Source organism: Camelus ferus, chromosome 36, assembly GCF_009834535.1.
Source record: "Camelus ferus isolate YT-003-E chromosome 36, BCGSAC_Cfer_1.0, whole genome shotgun sequence".
Classification (NCBI taxonomy): Eukaryota; Metazoa; Chordata; class Mammalia; order Artiodactyla; family Camelidae; genus Camelus; species Camelus ferus.
Window position 1 is genome coordinate 13582227 of NC_045731.1, and position 24818 is coordinate 13607044.

The 24818-nt window shown below is 43.9% G+C and overlaps 1 protein-coding gene across 2 annotated transcripts in view; it reads left to right on the plus strand.

The window, feature by feature from the left end:
- Positions 1-645: 645 nt before the first annotated feature.
- Positions 646-24818, plus strand: part of LOC116661707 — a 41542-nt gene continuing 17369 nt past the window's right edge. For both annotated transcript variants that reach the window (XM_032474212.1, XM_032474211.1), the window contains exon 1: positions 646-1240. In XM_032474212.1, coding sequence (XP_032330103.1) covers positions 755-1240 — 486 coding nt within the window. In that variant the 5' untranslated portion in view covers positions 646-754. The remainder of the gene's footprint in view (positions 1241-24818) is intronic.

Here is a 24818-nt window from a genome sequence, read left to right on the forward strand (position 1 = left end):
AAATGCTGCTCACGTTGAAAGCGGAATCAGAAGATCGAAGGCGGCATGCTTACCTGCGGGCGAAAAGGGGTCAGCTCAGCAGGGCTTGTGCAAACCCTGCCCAGTCCCAGGAAAGGCTTGTGCTGGCGACTGGCCCTGAGCCGGCGCCCGAGAACTGAGCTCCCGGAAAGCTCCGCCTGGTGAGAGGCCTTCTGTCCGGAGCCGGACGCCGTGGGGCCTCCCTCTGCGGCAGCTCGGCCCCCAGCACCCGGGTGACAGCGTCTCGCGCGTATGTCCTGGGTGCACTGCGGGCGCTGCAGCCGCTGGAGGCCTGGCGGGCTCACGTGAAGGGCAGTCACGGAGCTGGGCGCCTCTGACGTGCCTTTACTGCGGAGCGGCGCGCACAGGCTTCCGCGGTGGCAGCAGCGGAGAGTCCCGCCGCCTCACACGGCGACGCAAGCCAAGCCGGCACCCAGCCGCCGCGTGCACCGCGGGGGCCCCCACGGCGCGTGCGCCACCCCACGGCGCGTGCGCCACCCCACGGCGCGTGCGCCACCCCACGGCGCGTGCGCCACCCCACGGCGCGTGCGCCGCGGACGTCCGCATTACGTAGCTACACGGGGTTCTGCGCATGCGGGGTAACACTGCTGAGTCACCGGGCGCCCGATGTCTGCCGAGGGGGCCTGACCCACTGCGTCTTCCTTACGCTGCATTTTTCAGATGCTAAAAACCGTCACCAGAAGGAAGAAATGATCTGCTTGATGATGGAGAGCCCATGGCCCCCAGGCCTTCTGGCGCCTGTGGGAGTGAGGGTGTTGACCGCCCTGTGCCCTCAACGTCAACCAGAGGCTGTGCACCAGCTGACCCCGTACCTGTGAGCCTCGTCCCTCACCTGGACTTTAAACACGCTTTGCTGAAACCCTCCAGGGAGCTGGGGGTTTTCTTGGGCACGAGCCGCCCCGTCCCCCTTGCTCGGCCGTGCTGTAAGCCTTTCTCTGCTCCGCACTCTGACGTTTCAGCTCGTTTGGCCTCGCATCGGGCGCAGGAACGCGCCTGCAGTAACAAGTTTGGAGGAAGCCAGCGCAGGAGTTTGTGCCCGTGGCTGGCGGACCCCAGCCACGGCCCAGCAGCCCCCGGACCTCACCTCGCTCCGAGGAGCCTGGAGGGACTCCCCCGGACAGATGCCCGCCGCCCCACGGCAGGAGGCTGTTTGCAGCCGAGGATCCTCCAAAGCTACGGTCCACATTCAGTGTCACACGGGGTGAGTCACTCCAGCTCACACAGGCTGGGAGTTCTCTCCACTCCATCTGGGCCCACTCTCAGCAGGAAGGGAGCCGCTCTGGGCTCACTGCGAGCCCTTCTGGGTCCCTCCTCTTTCGGGAGCTGCGCCCTTCTGTTTGGAGGCCTCTGTTTGGGAGTGGAGGTGGAATTTTAGGCTACACTTTGTCTGATTGTGCAGCTGTAGCTCATTTGTTGTTTGTGTTTTTGTGTGTGTGGTTTTAGGGTGAGCCCCTCCGGCTCGCGCAGGAAGGAAAATTCAACCTGTTCCATCTGGGCCCACTTCCCTTGCAAGGAGGGAGCCATTCTGGGCTCACTGGGAGCCACTCTGGGTCTATTCTCTTTTGAGAGCTGGGCGGGTCTGTTTGGAGGCCTCTGCCTGGGAGTGGAAATGGAATTGTTACCACAAGGAAGGGAAAAGCCCCCAGTTCTTGTTACCCAAAACAAAGAATTCAAATGGGAGACTGAACGTTAATGTAAATAAAGGGTTTTTATAAGCAGAGTAAAAATTGGTAAATTGGTGTACACCTTGGAGAATTGAAGGCGGGCTGACCCAAGAGAGAAAAACGCTGCGCCTCTGTTTCTCCTGCTGGCATCCCGGCCCGGTCTTATGACTGCCTGACAGCTCACGTCCCTTGAGCGCCCAGGCATGTTTGTGTCCTTTGCTTCTTGGTTGACGCCAATTTAGAGAAAGTAAAACCCTTTGAAGCCCCTTATCTTGAGTGCAGGTGTACTGTTACCTTCCGGACTGTTCTCTCCCCTTTCCTGTGCCCCTTGCCCGGTACTAAGTTCTAGGGGACTGCAGCTTGTCTGCCCTTTTGTTTGCGGGGCCACGTTTGTTGTCTGTACGTGTGTGTCAGAGCTTGCGCTGGCCAGCTGAGACGGCTTTGAGGACCAGGGCTCGCATGTGGCAGCACCAGCGTGTCCTTCCCTATTGCATTGGCCTCGCGTGTGGTGGGGAGTTGGTGGGGATTTTCTGTTTTTAGCCTTGGTCTTTATTCAGCTCTATCTCTGGTGGGGCGCTGGTTGGGGTCTCCCCATTTGGATTGATGGGCATTGATTAGGAAAGCTCCCTTTTGGGACTAGGGCATTCGTGACCCTGAGAGATCATTTTGAATTGTTGTTTGCTTGATATTTGATAACATAGGCCATGAATAATTAAGTGTGGATGATCAGAGGTCTGTTCCATCTTGTATGAAGCCCTCCTAGAGTATATTTTGCAAAACTAGGAGATCTTCAGCTTTGCTCCCACAAATGAAAAAAAAAAATGACAACACTGTGTGACCTCAGTGCTCCCTGAGATCTGGAGAGCGGTGGTAGTGATGGCTCCATTGTTAAATCAGAGTGGGCCTCTTGCAATCTGGCTTTTATCTTGGGTGCATGAATGTCTTGATACCTGAACCCCAGTCCTATTCTCCCCTCCTAGTTTTGCTGAAAGTGAGACACGTGAATGTGACCCAAGGATATATACATATATATTTTGGTCTGTTACTGTTATATCTTAAACTGAAGTGGATATTTAGGAACTGGGAAAATAAAAAGCCCCTGAGAATAGCCAAGATGGTTGGGTTTTGTATAAACCCTTAGAGGAGGACTTTGCATTTCTGCTCCTGTGCCTTTGAGATGTAAATAATCTACCTGGGCTCTCAAGGAGAAAGTTATTTTTTTTACACTCTGGCAGGAAACCTGTGAAATCTCTGGCTCTGTCCACCTTTAAGTGAAAATGAATACCTGAAAGAGCTCTGTTGAAGGGACTTGGAAGTCAGCACAGGCTGAGTACCTCTAAGCGTGAGCGAAGCCAGACAGCAAACTGCAGGCTCATGTGCTCTAGGAAATACTCAGTGTTACATTAATATCTGACATTAAAGCCAGCGTCGGCTTGGTGGTGCAACCCACACACATGTCTTTTATTGCACCCAGGTGTCCTGAAGGCCGGTCGGTTCATGTTTCCGTTGCAGAGCTTGTCAGAAAAACAACAAAGTCCAAAGATCACTTGATCTGACGCAATTCTTTTAAGTCAACTAAACGCAAATAACTGTAAAAGCTTTTGAATGAACTCTTTGGAAATAATTCTGTTTTAGGCATGTCCGCTTAAAGGCGATCTCTCCAGACATTTGGTAACTTGAAATTGTAAATTTGTGCTACATGTGTTAAATGATGGAAGTCTGTGGAGTAGCTGGGCCATTCCTGAAGTAAGACACGGGAACATTATTTACTGAACACTGGCTTCCCTTTATAGAGAAACCAAAGATGTTTAGGACTATCATTAAATATATTTGGTGCCACACTGAGATATTTTCTATAAAAAGCGCATGTTTTTGGAAGTTATTATTGATATTTATGTTTGCCAATCTACAGCGTATTTAAGGGCCAGGTCAGGGAGAGGGGGTCGCAGGCACATGATCAGCTCATGCACAACCCTCTCTATCCAAACTAAGCATGGAGGAAGCCATGTTGCCGTCAGTGTGTCTTTAGATCAGGTCAAAACAAGAATTTACTGGTATAGAGGACAGTCCTAATTTCCCAAGGGGATAATTCTGACTAGTGGGGTCAACATCATTAAATACCTGACAGGTTTATGCCTCTGGAATCTATGCCTTTATATTTTGAGCTTCTTGTGAGCAAGACTCATTATCTTCCACATCAGGACTTAAATATTCCTCTTCTACATCATTCGGAAGGCAGTTATCTGTCATTTGTCAGACACCCAGAGCGTCTCTTCCTCCCCCCGTTTTGCCCACCAAGAGACTGACCCCTACAAACTGACTCATCCGGATGACTTAGCCTCATGGCTTAATACTGGGTTTAATCCAAAGGAGGCACTCTCTAAAAATTTGAGAGAGGAAAGGAAGAAAGATAGGAGCCGTTTCTCCCTCTCTCCCCGTTCCCAGGAACCACTATTTGAGCAGCTCCTAGAATCTTCTGTAACGGCAGCTCCTTCCTGATCGGCTGACCCCACAGCACTAGCGATCCTTCTTCTTGATCGTTTAGGCCGAGTGGTAATAGGGCTTTTGTTAAACTCTCTTTACTGCACCAGCGGGGTGCACCTTCTGCTCCCCACCAGTCAGAAGACTGGCAGAAAGGCATATCCTGAAAGCTCACTGAGTGAATTTCTGAACAATCAAATGGATGCATAAATGAATGAATGGGTAGTCTCTGCTCTCCCATGATTTAAAGAAGCTATTTTGACAAATGAAGTCAAGCCAAAAGCTTAATTGGCTGAACTTTTCTGAGTTGTGGTTTGACAGAGACCTGGAGAGTGAACCTGCAGACACCATGTCAGTGTTGAAGACTTCATGTGAGGCTGGAAGCAGGGCTGCTGGGGGAAGGCCACGAGGCTGATGCACACAGGGCTTATGCAGTGGTTTCCGCTGCTTTGACTTCTCCGGCATCCTCATGTGACCACAGGTCCCACCATCCCCAGGGGAACAAAGAAAGCCAGAGTTACAGGAAGAGCAAAATTCACACTCATAAGACTTGAAACAAGGAGAGCTTAATGAAAGGGATGTTGACAGAAGTGTGGGAGACCCCATCACCTACAGGTCTTGCTGCCTGGAGAGAGGTCAGAATCGGAGAAGGAAGGTCACCTGCCAGGCATCAAACCTAGCCACTGGCGGAACCATGGAGCTGAGGCAAGAAACCAGGGAATGGGGGGGGGGGGCAGATTGTAGCTCAAGCGGTAGAGCACGTGCTTAGCACGCATGAGGTCCTGGGTTCAGTCCCCAGTACCTCCTCCAAAAATTAAACACACCTAGTTACCTCCCCCCACAAAGATAAAATAAAAAATAAAATGATACAATAATAAATAAATAAAATACAGGGAGTGAAATAAATACTGAAAAGTGTCTTCCCTCCTGGCTTACAGCCTGCTGCCTGTGCGCCCAGCCTGTCTCAAAGCAGAGGACAAGGGGCGACGCAGTCCCAGCCTCCCAGGGAATACGGGGGGTGGACCTGGGTCGGAGCAGGGAGACAAGCAGAGAACAGCCAGTGTAGCATGTTTAAAACCTCTTCTCAGGGAAGTGCTAACCCTGTGCTGAAGGCTGATCTGGTAAGAGCGCGAATAACCAGGACTTTAACCCAACCCCTCTTGAAGGCAGATTGCAGACGCTAACCACCACCCCATGAAGGAGGCTTGACAAACAGCACATATTACCTTACACATCAGGTGCACCAGACTTTAATCAGGTGTGTTAGGCAGACGCTAGTCCATGTAACCGTGATCCCCCTCGTGACACTGGAAAAGAATCAGGACTGGTCCCCAAATCTCTGACGTCATCGTCCAGTTCTGGTCCTAGTGCCTGTTGCACGCCGGAACGCTCCTCGACCACACAACCTCGTTTCCACTTTTGTCCTGGAGTAAGCTTCTGTCTGCCCCACGCAGGCTGCTCTTCCCGAGAAGTCACTGTGCTTCACTTTTTCCAGCCAGTAACCTTTGGCTTAGACGTGATTAGGGCTTCCCCCAAGAGGATGCCTTTGATCACGGGAGCCAGATCCCGCTGTAACAGTCTATGTTTTCCTGCTCAGCTCCAACATCTTCTCTTAATTAGGACAAGAGAGACAGTCTCGAGAAGGTGATTCTTCCTCTGCACACATAATATCTGTGCTTCCCATCTGCGTCGCTGTGTCCTCTGAGGGGGCTTTTGGGGACCCCTCGGTGGAAACTTGTTTTTGAGGTAATTGCAAGGGAAAGAGGAAGCACGCTTCAGTGTAAACTCATTTTGATTATATTCCCTGCACACACTCTCTCCCCTTAAGTCCAGCAGCCCCAAATCTCAAGCTCCAGATACTATTATTCAAAACATTTTCCTGCTGGAGAATAATCCAATAGAATGGCCAAAGGCAGCATGAAAACGAAAGTCCTTGCTGACCTCACAAGAACAGGTTTCCCCCTCTGGCTGGGGGAGCCTGCTCCCAGAATCACCCATCCTCATGCCTAGAGCCTGGAAATACAAGGGACGTCTGAGTAGGTCCATGGACGTCCAAACAGGATTGGCTGCAGGAGCCTTTAGGGGAAGGTAACTGATAAGATGAGTGTTGTGGGGAAGAGAATGTGGTGTTGTATTTGAGGTTATGACTGAAGTCAAGGACAGCAAAGGTGGTGCAGCAGGAAACCAAATCCCTGAACACCGGACTGAAGTTGGCCACCGGAGTTTGGGAGAATTCAACATGGAGAAGCTTTACTCCAGCAGGGGAATTGTGCTGACATTTCAGAATTCATACTGTGTTGTTAAGGAGCATCGCAGTGGGGTGGGGAGACGGTGGCACTTCTGATACCTGACATTGATGTCAAAAAGGGCAGCAGTCCTTGTTTGATGTCTGAGTGCAAACAGAACCTTGGGATATAGGTCCCTTGGACTGACTCTTCCTAAGAGTTCTTGTTTTGAGCCGTGTCCGCGGTCACCTCTCAGTGTCCCTTTCCGTAAGCCTCGGCTCAAAGCCGTAGGCAGCTTCCTGATCGCGGCCCTCACCTCCGGTCCTGTTTTTCATTTGCTCTGGGCCATGAGATGAGCTGCCTAATTCTGCGGTCAAATTACGCTAAGCTGTGACCGCCTTCCAGCAGGAGAGGGCTGTGGCGAGGGCTTAGTTTCCAGGAGGCCACGTCCTTGTCTTTTCTGGTGACCTGCTACCCTGAGTAGTGACGGTGTAAGAAGGGAGGGAAGGCAGGATTTTAGAGCAAGAAGGCCTCTTGCTGACTGTGGAGATGCCTATTCATCCTGCCTGACGACTGAATGCCAACGCCTGTGGTCACTAAGAGGAGGCTGAACTCCGAGTGGGCAGACCGTTCGCGTCTGTGTTTACGGATGACGTGAAGGAGCGTCAGTGTGATACTTTGATAGGGTGCGTGCAATGTTTGTCTTCATTTCTTTTTGACTTAGTTTTTTTCATATGTTTTCGGCCAGTTGTTGCAAACCTGAGTCTTTGAATGACTTTTTTTTTTTCTTACTACCCTTTCCCACATTATAACCCTGCTACAGTCAGACAGAAGCAGATTTAGTGAAGCTCTCTACAGCCAGACAGCACAGGGAGGAACCTAGCAAAGCCCAGCGCATCTGAGCCGTCTCCCCCGAGCCCTGCTGTGCGCACCCGGGTCAACAGGCACTGAAGTGGTAAAGGCACTAGCGGTCCTAATAAGATTTTCACACTCCTTCCACCACAGATGCATAGACCCCTCCCTCATACACACACACACACAGACACACACACACACAGCTACATCTCAACACTTCAAAGACAGTTTGCAATGTAACAGGGTCTCTTCATGAACTGAGAACCCAAAGGAATGTATTCAGTCTTGGAGTTTTAAGTTGGGTAAAACCTGCAGAATCCTTTGGGCTCACGTCTCAGATCACAAATTATAGTGGCTCCCTTGCCCTCCTTACTTCATTCCTCTCATGTTTCACACTTGTCTGAAGATAACACCCTTGTAGTCCACTTTTTTGTGTGTGTGTTTTTATGCATCACCCATTCTGCTTTGCCCAGAGACGGACTTCGTAAAGATGACTGGATCCTACATTCAGTGGTGTTTGATTTTCAAAAGATTTCCCCCCTACATCCTTGTCTTCATGGGCTGACGGGCTGTGCTGCTGCTGGGAGTCAGACTTAGGGAGGTGGAGAAACCACAACGGTTATTTCTAATTGCCGCTGAAAGCTTGCTTCTTGAGCAGAGCGGGGACACTGGTTTAGCTGACAGAAATGCATCTCTGCTAAATAGGAGAAATGCAATTAGTGGTTAGTTGAGAGGTGGGAAAGAGAGATTTTACTTTGTAACAAGCGGGGGGGATTAAAAAACAAAAACCTTGGAAATTCTTTAAATTAGGCAAAATGCATGAACCAGCCCAGAAACCGCCCTGCTGGAGGTCTGTCATAATCACCATCCCCACTTCTCTTCCAAAGCATGTTTGGAAAACAAGTGAACTTTGCCTTTATAATCTCATTACATATAATGAGGTCCGCTAATTAGAAGTGGAAATGCAGGGGCTCCCTGGTTTGACAGCCAGGCTCTGCCGTTTTTAAGCTGTGTGATTTAAAAAAAATTTTTTTAGCCCTGTTGTTAAGCATTCATAAACCTGTTTCCTCCAGAACTGGATAACAATGAAATATCTTCGCAGGGCTGCTATCAGGTTTAAAAGAGATGATGATTATTTCTGAAATCATGCTGTTATTTAATTATTTCATGCATCATTAAAAATAGTTTATCATTAGCGGCAAGATATTAAGCGATTTATTTCAACTCACCACCATCTGTAAAATGGACTTTAACGTAGAGTTTTCAGGGACAAGACGTACAGTCAACCCAGTAGAGAGTCACATATTCCTCATGTAGCACGAAGTATCTACATGCGTGCTTGGCTTACACTAATGCTCAAAGATGGAGGGTCCTCTTTTCTTCACTCCACCTTCCTCCCTCCATGTCGTCATTCCTCTTCCTTCTTTCCATCCTTCCTTCTTTGGGAAGAGTCTGAAGGTTGGGGGAGAGGACATCTTTGCTGCACCTGCTCAGAATTCCCTCCCATCTCCCGCCAGAGGCCCTGTGTCTGCGGTCACGGAGTCTGACAGTTAGGGTAAGTAACTCACCCGTTCAAATCTGAACGCTTCGGAGGTGAAAGATGGGTGATTTTACAGGTGAGGCCGTAGCTCTCCTCTGTTTCCTGTCAGAAATGTAATAAAACAGTAAATCAGTGGACTTCGCTTTTCTCTTCCCCTTTCAACTGTCAATGGAAAGTGACACTTTAGCTCATTAAAGACAAAAACAATGGTCAGAAAATAATTTTGATCAAACCCTGAAGGTTGTCTTGTCAAACCCCTTTCCCTCAGGTCCCATTAGGTAGGAAGATGGGTTTGCCGTCAGGAGACTCTGGCCCTGGGGCTGGCAGAGAGACCTCAGAGAAAAGCTAGAGTTATACAGTGAGTAATGACCCCGTGCTTTCCATCGCCCGCGACCGTAGGGCTAAAGTGACTCAGAATTCAGGTGACGTTGTCGACACATGCCCTTCCTTTACGTCCAACTCCGCGCCAGCATCGTCCACGAAACCTGCCCTACCTCCTCCAGTTACCTCCGAACTAGGATTCTGGAGCATGTCTGAGAAACAGGCCCTCAGGAAGGACTTGGAGAATGTTTCCAGTGAGAGATCCTAAGTTTATCAAGCTTCCTGTGTTTGTCTTTTTTTTTTTTTTCCCCTCAAAGAGAATCTACCACAGTGCTAGCCACATGGTCCCTGTTACCAAATCCGAGTTTACTGACAATTAATATCAAATACAGTCCCAGTCCAGGAGAACCAGAAAGTTCTTTAAACCATATGAAATGGTTACGTTTCAGGTACAATTGAACGTGTTGGGAATTGGTACGATTTGAAAGGAAGAAAGGAAAAAATTAATCAGCTTCTGCTGCAATAAAACTGCAAAAGAAACATCTTTAAAATGCCAGTGTCTTCCAGCAATAAATGCTCCTTTTCTTGCTCACAAGACCTTCGATGGGCTGTGGCTTCACTGAGCTTGGTTCCAGACTTCAGACTGGCCTCAGAGAAGCTTTATGTGTTTCTTTATTTTCCTTGCACCAGCAGCTAACTGGGTCGTATTCTCCCAATACATTGCAGAAACACAGGAAGGCAAACTAAAATCTAGAAAGACTGTCCTTGAGTCACCTGGGCAACATGGAGTTGGCCAATAAAGTCACATGGCTTAGATCAACATCAGTAAATTCTATGGAAGGGAAAGATGAATGAACTGAACACATTCAACTTTCCATAGGAACCCGTATTTAAGTCTCTTGACCGTGCCAATCAGTGTTGCGTGATTTACAAACATCTCATTTTGTCCTTACATTACTCTTGGGATATGGGATTTATCTCTTTTTTATAGGTGAGGAAACAGCTCAGAGAAATTTAGCAATACATCCAAAGTCAAAAAGAAATGGTGCTTTGTGGAGCAGAAATTCAGGTACAGGTTTTTTCAGTTCCAGACTCATCCTTCTTTCCATTAAATCTTATTGAGGCTGCAAAGCAGACATTCAAAAATAGCTATTATCTTCATCATATTATGTAGCATTTACTAGTACTGGGCAGTGTTATGAGCACTGTATATATATTAACCCTGCCATCATATCTTTGTATTATGTGATATTATCATTTCCCATAACAGATGAGAACACTGAAGCACAGAAGGTTTGAACAATTTCTCTAATAGCCAGGCCATCTGTCTGCTGTTCCGTGAAGCTCTGGATGATAAGCTGGGCTGTGTGCATGCAGTGATGGTGGGAGTAAAAAGCAAAGCACACGCACATACTGTGTATTCACACCGTAATTATCACACTTCCTCCACAGTTAATACCAAAAGTATCATCGGACTCTATCCACTCCTCTCCGTTTCCACCTCCAACTTGCTGTGTTATTCCAGATCATCTCTTGACTGAAATTCTTCAGGAGCTTCCTAGCTAGTTGTCCTGATTCCACTTTTATTCCCCTGCAGTGCATTTGCCGCACAGCAGCCTGACTGAGTAATCTTTGCTCAAATAGAACTCTTATCATGTCTGTCAGCCGAGGGGGGCTGACATGGAGTTCTAGAAGGTGAGCGGCCCAAATGAAAAAATGCACGAGAGTTGCCATACAGGCCGGACAGACTTCAGCAGGCGACACCATGGGGTTAACAACACTTTATTCTGTTGCCACAGGGAGGTGCACATCTATGATGCACCTGTCCTGCTTTTATCTGTTCTCTGCTTACACATGCGCAGTGCAGTCTTCTTTGTTCATGAGGCTTACACAATGTCTCCAGCGCATGAGTACTTCTGTTTTCTTTGTTCTAAATCTTATATAATTGATTTATTTACTTTATTTATTTACTTATTTAAGCCATTATTTACTGCATACTACAAACATGCTTTGATCGTGGCCTTGGGTCCCACGGCCTTAACTCATCTCAAGGCCACTGGCAATGTCACTTCCCTATTGGAAACCCCAATGGCTTCTGTTGGAATTTGAAATAACTTTCAAATTCTGTTTTGTCTTCTAGGGCCTAGACGATCAGCCCACCTCTTTGATCACATCGAGAACCACTCTCTCCTTCCCTCCCCAAGTGCCACCCTAGAGCTCGCCTCCTCCTCAGGCAACAGCGCTGGCTGCTGTCTGCATGAGGGCCTTTAGACTGACTCACTGTACAGCTCAGTCTAAACAACACCCAAGAGAACGTTATTTGTAGCATCAGCACTATTTGATGCATGCTTGCTCTGTGTGTTTATTTTTTGTCTCTCAAGTTTTAGGGGAGGGAAAAACTTGTCTGCTTTGATCAATGCTGCCTTCTCATTTACACTGTCTAGAATACCACCCGTGCACAGTAGGCACTGGGTTAATGAATGGTGAACATGCATTCTGTGATGAACGCGCAATCTATAAATGAACACCTAAAATCCACAGGTGAGCCGCAACCATACTATCTCATTTAATGCCTATAAAGGAAAAAAAAATCTACTATACATGTTCAGAGTTTGAGGATTAATGTGAACACAGAATTAAGTAAATGCTAAACGCACACACACTTTAACACCTTTAGTGTGGTCTGGCTCCTGTACAGTAAAGTATACATATTTCAGCTGAGCAATATGATGAATTCTGATAGATGTGCACACTAATGAAACCACCACACAATCAAGACAGCTAACGTTTCCATCACTTGCCAAGAGGTGCGAATATTTTTAAATGGTTTAGAATGGCCAGCAATAATCTAAACCCCATTCTTTGAAGGAATGTGTTAGTTATCTTAAATGCAAAATCATCAAAATGCCAATACACGTATATGAGAGTGTGTGTGTGTGTGTGGTATATATATATATATATGGGGGGGAGAGAATAATAATTTTTGTTTAGTGAGATATAATAAAAACAATTTTTCTTTGTCCTTTTGGAGTTGTTTAAAAGACTTGTAAGGGAACTGTTGAGTATGAATGACTTAAATCTTTACACTGACTTTATAACCGAGCTCTTAAATTGTGCCTTTCACTGTGTAAATAACTGCATATATATATATATATGTTTAATATATATGTTTGATCAACCTAGAAAAAAGCGGTTGGTCTATGATGACAAGAGATCAATCAAGGTATATTCATTTACACATTTTCAATGTGCTCAGCACTGAGGGATGCACTTTAACTCATGCAACTCACAATTATTCTTGAATTGCACTGTGTGCAGAGCAATGTGGAAGATTCTAAGAAATTAATATGTGTTCCTTGTGCACAGTTCATTTATAGTTTAATGCAGAAGAGAAGCATAACATTTATAAAAAATGGTAGCAAACTGTATAATACAAGATGCAATTAAAATTTTAATTGTGTGGGTAATGAGAGTAGAAAATAAAAGAGGCATATACAGAGTTCATACGATAAGATGTAATTAAAGCAGCAGAAGGAATGGCATGATTGATACAGACAGAAAGAAGAGGAATTCAAACCAGGTAAACCATGTGGGCAAATTAGAGAATTATTCTGCACATTAGACAATGGGTGTGCAGATGTGTATATGTGTGTGCATGCTTGAGTCTGCGCTTTGCAGCTGTGTACACATTGACAAAAGTAAATAGGAAACAGGAAATCCACCCTGTCTCCAAGTCTCTAACTGTTTTTTTTTTCCATTTTGATTTACACAATGTAGACCTCACCCCAATGTACAAGTTACCTCCTAGGAATAAGAGAACACAAGGCTTAACTGTGCAGAGATAGACTTTCAATCATGTGAGAAAAGCAACTTATTTCTTTCCCAGATGCCACAGTTGCAGTGTCTTACACCAGGCTTGCAAGTGTTGCTTTTCGTAGGCAGAGGGTTGCTGTCAGCGTCTCTTTCCCTCCTTTCGTATCGATTGCCAGCCAATCCAGAGAAAGGAACAAATCACTCCTTATTCAGGAAATGGAAGCTGCTTTTGTTCATTTCCTATAATGGCCGATTTAAGTTAGAAATCTTATCCGTTTCCTATTTGGGTTACCTGTTTTGCAAGCTCAGCACATTCCAAGATTCCTATTGTCTGAAGCCAGAAAGGATATTCAGGGAAATTGTCCGTCTCATATTTCACGTCCTTGGATTGCCAGGCTCATCAGAAAGACAACACTGGATTGACTCCAGTTGTCAGGCAAATGACAGTAGTGTGAAAGATCAGTGGATATTTGAGGATTAACTTAGCAACCTTGAATTCAAATGACTAAGTTATTGATACAAAAACATTCCAGGCATTTAAAATATGTGTATGTTGTTGGACGTATAAAAGATACTACACAGGTTAACAACAGTGAGAGCAAAACAAATAGATTTGAATAAGTGTTTCACTTTATAATTTATAAGTCTATGTATTTGTTGCAGTAATGATACTATTGCTCAAAAATTTCCTGGAACTTCTCTTATGAAACTGTATGTGGAGTAGTTTAGACAACAAAGACAGAGGTCACACTTTTTTTTAAATCAAAACTTACTCTTGACCCCTGAATCCTTAGTAACAAGAGTAGTCTGTAAATAGCTACTCCATGTAGAAATTATTTGGAACCATGGGAATCAATTAAACCCTGGTCCCAAGAACTAGTTCATCTCCTCTCCTCCTACCAAAAAGAAAAAAAGAAAAGAAAAATCACAGGGGGTGGGAAGGGACAGACAGGGAGTTCAAAATCTGTAGATACTGACAGGCATATGCAGAATAGATAAACAGGATTATACTGTGTAGCACAGGGAAATATATACAAGATCTTGTGGTAGCTCACAGCGAAAAAGAATGTGACAATGAATGTATGTATGTTCATGTATAACTGAAAAACTGTGCTCTACACTGGAAATTGACACAACATTGTAAAATGACTATAACTCAATAGAAAAATGTTAAAAAAAAAAAAAAAGAAAAAAAGTGACATAGAATCTCAAGACAGTCTCTAAATGGAAATCCAAGGAGATTTGCATAATGTCATCCTAATACATTAAATTGTATGTTTGTTTTGTAAATTGTATGTCTTAGTTTTGACGTTAAAAAGTCATCTTTGTATAGATGAATTCTGCTTTATCTGTGGAAAATTAAGTTTCATTAATATGTAGATATATTTTATTTATTGGGATTCCTACAGTGTAGGCTGTTCTGGGGAATCCATCACTTTTCTCTGATACTGGTTTTTTTCCCCTAAAATTTTTACGAAGTGACTCAGAAATAGTACCATTTTATGTTGACAATGTAACTGTGGAGGAAAAAACAGATTGTTATGTTACTAATTAGGAGCAAATGCCTTTAAAAATCAGCTTAAATCACAGAAATTGAAAGATATTAGAAAGTAATCATTGATTTTTTTTAAAAAAAAGCTCTATTGGTGAACTGAAATAAGAACAAACCTAAATAATCACTCTTTTCAGTAAATGTGCTACATTTTCCCTATATTTGACATGAAAACATGAAACTCCATATGACAGAAACTTCTGACTTCCTACCAAAAAATGTTTCCTCCTTTTCACTGGTTAAGAGGAGCTTGGTTTTGTTCTAATACCGTTTAGCATCGTGCTCAGGTAAGGCAGCCTTATGATAAATCATAACTCGTCCTAGACAGTGAGTGAGAGGAGTCTGCACGTAGCCACAGGACAGAGAGGGAAGGCAGCTGGGAGCTCCTGGGGCTGATTTACCCCATGATGAAAGGCTCAGTGTGAGCAGTCACCCTGGCCTTTCCTGTAACTTTCGGGCATTGCTGTGTGAGAGTGTCAGCTTGGAGTTTTGACAGCTAGGATGTGGCTTGAATGCATCCATAAAAAGTAGGAAAAAAACAAAAACAAACAAACAAACAAAAACAAAGCATAAATAAAGGACAGAAATAGACTCACAGACAGAGAATACAGACTTGTGGTTACCAGGGGGGTGGAGGGTGGGAAGGGATAGACTGGGATTTCAAAATTGTAGAACAGACTACACTGTATAGCACAGAGAAATATACACAAAATGTTATGATAACTCACAGAGAAAAAAAATGTGGCAATGAGTGTGTATATGTCCATGAATAACTGAAAAATTGTGCTGAACACTGGAATTTGACACAACATTGTAAAATGATTATAAATCAATAAAAAATGTTAAAAGTAGGAAATCCTGACAGTTGCAGGATTCTATGATTCTATCTATCTATCTATCTAGATATATATATATAGAGAGAGAGAGGTGTGTGGAGGGGGGTGTAACAGATGTGGACCTTGAGCCTTGAGATCATTATGCTAAGTGAAATAACTCAGACAGTGAGGACAAATACTTTATGATCTCATTTGTATATGGAAAATAAAAAATCCTAATTCAGAGAAGCAGGGAACAGATAAATGTTTGCCAGAGCTGGGGGTTTGGGCACCAGGGGAAATGGGTCAAATTGTGCAAACTTCCAGTAAGATAAATAAGCTGTGGGATGTGGTGTGCAGCATGGTGACTATAGTCAACAATACTGTATTGTATATTTGGAAGTAGATGATAATCTTAAAATTTCTCATCACAAGAAGAAAGCGTGGAACTGTTAGGTGATAGATGTTAATGAAGCTTGTTGTTTGAATAATTTCATAATATATACATATACCAAATCATCATGTGGGCACCTAAAGCTAATACAGTGTTTTACATCAATAACATCTCAATAAAACTGGGGAAAAAAGTAAGAAACAAGACAACGAATGTGGAGCTAGAAGAATTCTAATACAGTGCTGATAATGTACACATTTCTATAACCAATTTGAAAAATATTTTGTCAATAATCAGCAAACTTGAAAAAAAAAACACATTGTATAACTCAGCAGTTTTTATTCTGGCTGCAGAATCTAGAAAATTTCATACACATTCACAAAACTAAGCGTATAAAACAATTTCTAACTTTTTTTTGGAAAATTGAAACTTGCCAATCATTATCACGTATTATTTGTGGATTTTCTTTCTTTCTTTCGTTCTTTCGTTCGTTCTTTTGTTCTTTTGTTCTTTCGTTCTTTCTGTCTATCAAGCTATCTTCATCATCATCATCATCTACCTATTTTTAATCAGGACACACATGATATTTGACAATACAGTCATTTTCATTGCTCAAAAATTACGAGCCATTTCATGTTTTCTTTCTTATTTAATAAAGACCACAGGAGTGTAAATTAGTTACATAGGTAAAACTTTGACTCACTGTAATGTTCAAGTAAATATCTCACGTTTTTTGAAAGTTACCACTTGCAATGAAATCCCTGAGATAAGAGTATATGCCACAGAGATTATGATGTACCAGTTGTGTTCAAACAGGGAGGTGGAGAATTAGTTCCTGGATGACACGAGCTACTCAGAATCATCTCAAAGGACTTGCAGAGAAAAGTGAACAAAATGAAAACTGCACAGTTGGGTTATGTAACCCAGAATGATGGAGGTGATGGACAACTACCAAGGTCATAGCACAACGTGTTTAACATGCCTTGACGATCTGTACGTATAGATAGATGGATAGATACACACATACAGCCAACTCCGTTTGTATAGTCAACTATGTAATATCATAATTAACATTGCATGTTTCAAGGTAAATGTATTTAGATAGGAGCAATAATATTTGTATAAGAAGTTAAAATCCTTTAAATGAGAAATAATTATTACAGCTGAGTCCACCAGGGAGATGAGTCTTAGTGAGAGAGATTATGATTTTAACTCCAATTACAAGAAGCATGGGGCCCCTGTGGAAGGAGATTTTTAAGTTTTGTATGCAGTTCTGAAGGACAAACGTCAAACTGATTTGGTGAGAGCTTTAGGGAGCCATTTCCGTGTGGTGCACATAAGGCGTTTCTATATGTGCAGCCACCCAGTGATGGAAATCACCACACCGTGAGGCAGTGAATTCTGCTCTCAGGAAGGTTTGAAGGTCTGTGCTTCAGCACTGCTGTGTTTACAGAAAGTTTGACCACGTCATCTCTCAGGAATCTCTCACCTGTACAATTGCATTTCCGTGCAGCTACGATTAGGTTGTGTTAAGTAGTGTCTCATCTGGCTGTGGTGTGTGATACCTATGCCAAAAAAAAAAAAAAAAAAAAAAATCACTGAACTCTCTTACCTTCAGAAGGCTCTGCCAGGGGAGTGGGAACCGTGAATAAACACACCTATCTTGAGGAATTAAGTGATGGGTTGTGAAATTACCTATCACGGTCTTTAGCACGTAACTATCACCAAAAAAATATGTTTACTCTTATTTTGAAGATTAGAATGTTTATTTAAAAAATAATTCAAATCAACTGTATATATTACGTGATTACTAGGTAATCGGTATGTCACCAGTAAATGCATTAAATACATTGGTTCTGCCCATATCAATAGATTTGAATTGACAACTCATATAGTTTTCTGGAAAAATGGAGGAATTAACTCACCTTCACTTAATCCAGACCACATTTTGCTGCAGTGGTCATCAAAGCCACAGTTCCTCAACCCAATGGGATTTCTTAATGGAACACTTTAATTTTTAACTTGGCTGGTGTTACAGTAGCTCCTACCATGGGGAGCCAAGGCTGTTGCTGACATAGAATATTGTTCAGGAAATACTGTGGCTATACTTTGGGTGAACCCAACCACATCTTTCTGTGAATGTATCAGAATTTGGATTGTTCTGAGTCTAGGGAAGTGGCAGCCTATTAGGTTTGCAAATAGGTCAATTTTAGGATAATCATGGTCAGAGTTTCATGTAGTTTCCAAGCACCTGTTCCAAGCAGGCCATGCTCTGAAGTGTCCTTGCATTGTTTGTGAAGACTTCTGAAGACTTCTAAAAGGACTGACTAATTATAAGTGGGGAGATCTTCTCTATTCCTCTCCCATCTCTGGCTCTCTGGCTCCCAGGCTAAGGTGGCAAATCGGCATTACTTCCAAAAACCAGCTCTAAGAAACTAGCTTCAGGGCCTCATTGACTTGTATTCTCCAACCAAGGGTGATGATTGTGTCTGAGAGAAGCAGGCAAGTGTGGACTGAACAGTAAGATAATTTGCCTATTCACCTCTTCTTCCCTCAAAAGATTAATTTTCCAAGAATAAAAATAGAAATCTACTGCTATTCACTGTGTATGGACGAGCCCTCTTGGTAGCCGCTCTGACATTTTGTCATCACTTTGTCATATTTTCCATCAGAATAGAAGTGTTTTTCTTTAAATGTAGTTTGTTTTGTGTTTAAAATTAAAACTTTATTTTTTAAAAGCAGTTTTGGTCCAGAGCAAAATGAAGGTACAGAGAGTTTTCACATACCCCTGCTCCCACACACGCATAACCTACACCATCAGCAACATGTCTCAGCGGAGTGGCACCTTTGCTACAACTGATGGACCTGCATTCAAAGTGAAAATGTAAAATGATCTCTATTTGAAGATGACATGATACATGTAGGGAATCTTAAAGATGACACGTATAAACACACATGAATCTATTAGAACTAATAAACAAATTCGGAAAACTTGCAGGATACAAATCAACATACAAAATGAGTTGTGTCACTGTACGTTAACAATGAACAATCTGAAAAGGAAATTAAGAACACAGTCCCATTCATAATGGCATCAAAAGGAATAAAATACTTAGGAACAGACTTAACCAAGGAAGCGGAAGATCTGTTGGCTGAAAACTACAAATCATGACTAAGACAAAATTTAAAAGGTACAAGTAAATGGAAAGAGATCTTGAGTTCATTGATGGGAAGATTAATATTGTTAAAATGTCTGTACTACCCAAAGTTATCTACAGATTAAATACAGTCCCTATCAAAATTTCAATGATATTTTTTGTAGAAATAGAAAAAAAATCCTAAAATTCATAGGGAACCACAAAAGGTTCTGAAGAGCCAAAAAGATTTTGAGACAGAAGAATAAAGTTATACTCCTGACTGCAAAACATATTACTAAGCTACAGTGATCAGAACAGTATGATACTGGTGTAGAGACCAATGGAACAGGACAGAGGGCCCAGACGCAAACCCAGGAGTGTGCAGTCACGTAGTCTTTGGCAAGGTAGCCAAGGATATTCAGTGGGGGAAAGGATAGTCTTCTTAACATACGGTGGTAAGAAAACTTAAATTATATACACAGGCATGAAATTGAATTTTTACCAAACATCATAAACAAAAACCTACTTAAAATGCATTAAAGACTTAAAAATAAGACCTGAAACTTTACAAACATGAATAGGACACTTATCAAAAGTTTTATTTAATGTAGTATTGATACAGGAAAATGAGGCTCAAGGGGGTGGCTGTGTTCCAGGTCATGGTTGAGTCCCTGGGATGTGCCCTGCCAAGTGAGGGTCCTTGGCTTCACGCAGGAAAATTCAAGCATGAGCCATTGTAGAGCGAAGGCAGATTTACTCAGGGAGATGCACACTATATAGAGTAGAGGCCATCTCTGAAGGTGAGAGAGACAGCACGAGAGGTGAGAGGAGGCAGCCTCAGCTTGGGGTCATCTGGAAAGTGAGATCAGCCCCGCTGTGTGGGGCTGTTAGTTTTTATGGGCGCAGCAACTTCATATGCTAACGAGTGGGAGGATTGTTCCAACTACTTTGGGGAAGGGGCTGGGATGCCCAGGAGTTGGGCCATCACCCACTTTTTGATCTTTAGGGTCAGCCTCAGAGCTGTCACGGCACCAGTGGGAGAGCCCTCTAGCGTGCTACTGTGTTACAGTGAGCGTGCAATGAAGCACAAGGTCTCCCGGGAGTTGGGTCTTCCGCCATCTTGGTGCTAATGGCTGTGTCACTCCTTGAATGGTTGTGCCCTGCCCCCTGCCCTCTGTCTCACCAGGGCTTCCACAACAGGGAACCACAAACTAGGTGACTTTAAAAAAAATAGAAATTTATTCTCTCATAGCTCTGGAGGCTGAAATTCCAAAATCCAGATGTCTGCTGGGCCATGCTGTCTCTGAAGCCTCTAAGACGTGATCCTTCTCTGACTTCTCCAGTTTCTGGTGGCCCCAGGTGTTCTGTGGCTTGTGGCAGCATAGCTTCATCTCAGCCTCTGTCTTCACAGGGACCTCTTCTCACTCTGTCTCTCCTTCTTTGAGAATACCCGTTCTGCTGGATTGTGCCCACTGCACTCCAGGATGACCTTCATTAGTTAAATCTGCAATGGCACTATTTCCAAGTAAGGTCACATTTTGAGGTACTGGTGGTTAGGACTTCAACATATCTTTGGACAACTCATTACAGGGCTCAAAAAAAAAAAAAATTGCAGTGGAGGGAGAGTCGTAAGATCCAGGGAAGTGGAGTTATGAGCCCCTGGGGAGGTGAAAGTAATTTATTCACATTCTTCTCTCCTAAAAAAAAATTCCAGCCCTCAGCCATACTAGAGACCGATACATTCTTTTTGTTAAGATACTCCTATCTCACCTTAGTCAGGTTTGTGGGGGGGGGTGTGCATGAAATGATACTGAAGAACAAATGTCACTAGCCTCCGTCATTTACCATGTGGTACAAATTTGGCTTCTTCCATCCACTAGCACTGGGCAGAAAGAAAAAGATTTTCTCAAGCTGAATCCTCACCAGCAGTCACAGTTTAGCAGAGGGCATGACTCCACCTCTCACGCTAGAGCGTTCTGGTTATCAGTCAAGTTTTACTTTAAGTAAAAGCGTATTGACAGCAGAGTCCTGGAGTGTCACCTGTGCAGGGATGTCTGGCTTCGGGATGGGATGGTTTTCTCATTGAAGGGGCCATTGCTGTGATCCATCAAGCAGCAGCTCGCTCCATACATATTTAAAACCCATCCTTCATGACAAACTGGTGTTGCAGAATCGTTGTCACCGTGGCAAGGCAAGATATTAACGAGCCCTGCTGCCTCTCTGAACCATCTCCAGAGCACACTGTGAATCAAATGAAGAACTAGCATCAGACCTGAAAACTCGAAACAGAGGGGCCAGTCGCAGTAAGTGAAGAGGGACTCTCTTTTCTACTTTCTGAAAGTCCATCAGTGCGTCAGTACACTGACCGGCTAAACTCCAAACTATGGAAAACAAGCCTGTTAGTGACTAACCTAAATATTATTCTTAAAAGAATAGCAATATTACTCAAATTCTTTTCATACTTATAATGACTTGGAAAGGTTGAGCCTTCCCTGGGGCAAGCTTCGAATAAGTGAATTAAATAGAAATTTTGTCTTTAGTGAAATGTTTCCATCATCAGTGAAAGTGGGAAGGGATGGTCCAGAGGACTGTCCAGTGCCGTCTTTCTCCCTGGCAACGCCGGAGGCTGTGCGAGGTGCCGGTACCCTCACAAGCCAGTGGGAGACATTTCTACTCCAAGGAGAATTAAGATTCTCATGGCTGATGTTCTAATTTTTTTTTGAAAAGTAAATGAGATATGATTTTAGTGCAATAGGGGCAAAGGGGCGGAGAGCAGGCGTCAGTCTCTGCCTTGATCGTTCTGAGAATGAGCGACGTGTTACTGACCTCACACCCTCCCACCGTCCGGGGTCCCCTTCCTCAGCTAAGCTGCACGAGGCGCTTAACAGTGGTCAGGAATTCTGATCAACACCTTATATAATTAATTTTATGCCATCGTCACAGTTACCTTTTGGGAGGTTATTGTTCATTGGTTTCATTTTTCATTTCATGCAACTCATGGTACAAAGATACTCTGATGAAGTTCCCACAGCTTTCTAAATCCCCCATCCGCTTAACTTCTTTGTGGCATTCCCTCCAGAAATCACAAGTGTCTAAATACCACGAGGACGAGTGCGCCGTGTTTGGGCTCATTCCTCTTAACCGATGGACAGACCGGCTGAAAGGGCTGGTTTGCCTTTATCCCGAGGAATTCATGGTCCCAAGAGTGAGCTGCAAACGCCGCTTGTGATGAGTGCGGCAAAACCTCAGTGTTTTACAGACATAAAGGTTTGGTGTCTGCTCCTGTTTCTGACCATAATAGTCCATCTAGGACTCAGCTCCTTACCTTCTTCTCTCCGTGTGGATATGCTCTGCTTTGCGTGCACCTGTGTCATGTCAGAGGGAAAGAGAGGAAGGCTGTCCTCAGAACAGCCTTTCAGACTTTAGCTTGTTAAGTGGCATACATCAAACTTGATGACCGAGGCTGACACTAAGAGAATGAGGAAACATAATCTCTGAGCAGACTGGCGTCCTGAACAGGGTTACAGTAAACAATTTGAACAATAGTATCATTTATCAAAATAATTGCATCTTCTGTTAATGGAGTAAGATCATGAATTAAAATATGCTTCAGAAGCCTTTAAAAATAGTTGCTTTTTAAAATGACAAGGATTAAAAATCATCTAAGAGGAGTTAAAGATGACTGTAATGTTTCTGGATACATATTACATATTTTAAAAATAGGGCAGGAAAAATGAGATCAAGCTCATTTTACAGGTGTCTTATTTGAGGTCTTGGACTTGTGCCCGTAGCCTCGGTCAGCTTTTGAAATAGAGGATCGTGACTGGTCAGCAGACAGCTCGTTGTTAACGTCCAGTGACGGCATAGAATTGTCCTGGGAGAGAACCGAGAGTAAATAGTGAAATGACCGTGGAGGGCGCATGGAAAAAACCCCAAAATTTAAAGAGAAATAAGAGGTCAGAAAGGAGAGTATAAGAAAATAATAGCTATAGGAAAACGAGGAGAACACGGGGTCGAAAATTAACTTGATCAACATGAAGCTCTGAATTTTCTACAAAATTGAGTTTTGATCATGAGTTTTGATCCTGACTATGCTGGTGGAAAAAAACACTGTCCAACAAAACAAAAAAGCAAAAGACTTTTGGGAAGACAAAATTCAGTGCCACCGCCATTCTCCCCCTCCGCCTGGTTTTCAGTTCTCATCCTTCATGCTCTGACATCCTCTATCTCAGGCAAGCCCGAGGGCTTGGGGTCACTGGGTGGGCACTGCTGACCGGCGGAGACAGGAGAAGGAGGGGTGGATGAAACCTCACGGGAAGAAAGAGCAGGACAGATGGGAGCCCGTGTGACGTGAATACAGGGCAAATAGAGAAGGAAAAACTGCGCACGTGCCAGAGGGCCTGCTGGCAGAGTGTTACCGTTTTTACTTAGGCCTCTCTCCAGTCCCTGTTGAAACGCAGAGCTCTCTCAGAGACCCAAACACTTCGCACTGTGTTCCGTTGGTTGTATTCACAAAAGTGCATCTAGCACTTGCGAACAGTACAGTGGCAGGAAGTTAAAAAAAATTCATTAATGGAAAACAATTTTTAATTTGATCCTTTTCGGAGAACAGATTTTGATCGGATATTGGTCATACCATTATCTTTCACTTGCTCAAACCAAACACAGAGCTGTATCCGTGACTGTTCATCTCCCTTAAACCCTCATCGAATCTGTCCCCGGCTGGGTGAGTTCCGCTTCCCCAGTTTTTCACGAATCTGCTTATTTTCATCTCCTTGTCATCGCCTTGGTCAATTCTTATCATCTCTTGCATGGATGACTGTTGATCTCTTTGCTTCCATTTTTGCCGCTTTTTCAGCAATGGGTGATCTTTTTTTTTTTTTTAATGTGAATCGTTGTATTTCTCTCCTCCGACTGAAGGTCCTCGGTGGCTTCTACTTTTCATTACATTTAAGTCCAGCACTTTCAACTGTGACCCGGAATGTTCACCGTGACCTCCTTCTCTGCTTTGCCCCCGTCTCTCTACAGCCCAGGAGCATTTGCTGCTTTGCTGTTTCTTCAAAACGCCAACCCCCTTCCCTGCTTCTGGATAGTGGAACTTGCTGTCCCCTCTTCCTGGCGGGCTCTTTTTCTATTTCTTTGCACAGTGGGCTCATTTCTGCCTTAAGATCAGTTCAAATGCCACCTCCCCAGAGAAGCACCTTCAGTGTTCCCCTTTAAACTCATTTCCCCATACTCTTTATTGTCTTATAACCTTGATTTCCTTACCTTAATTTCCTTCATAGACCTTTCATAATTATTAATAATCGAGTGGGTTCTAAAAACGTCTTCTTACTGTCTGTTTCTCCCTGCCAGAGGGGGAGAGACCTTATCTGACCTGCTTACAGTATCTTCAGAAACGAGCAGAGTGCCTGTCACAAGTAGGTATTTCGTATTATATTTGTTGAATGAAACAATTAACAGATGAACAAGTAAGGATAAGAATAGATCCTGAAGATGAAATAGGGAATGGAGCTAGGAGATGGGGAAGAAAGAAGACAGATTCCACCCAATTCTCCTTTTTGCTGAGGTCTGACCATATGTGTGCATGTGCCTTTGTGGGTCAATCCAGTGTGTGGGTGAGCGAGAGAGCGGCGGGGAGAGTTCAGATGATGTGTCCTTCAGGGAAGAGCCTCCCAGATGCCCCTTGGGAACAGCAGATGGCTGCTAAACTTCCATTTGTTCCCTGTGAGCCTTTAAAATCTCACCCTATTCCCAGCTCTGAGTCAAGGGGAAACATCAGAAGAAATTGAATTTGTTTCTAAAAAACATCGCTTTCACGTAGCATTGCTCCAGTGACCCATCTCCCAGCGCTGTGCACCTGCAGCACAAATGCCTTCCCGTGTTGCAGGAGCATCAGAGAGCTGCTTAAGGACATAGATCAAGGTCGAAACGCACTCAAGATCAGACGTCTGCATGATGAGATATTTATCTATTTCTCTT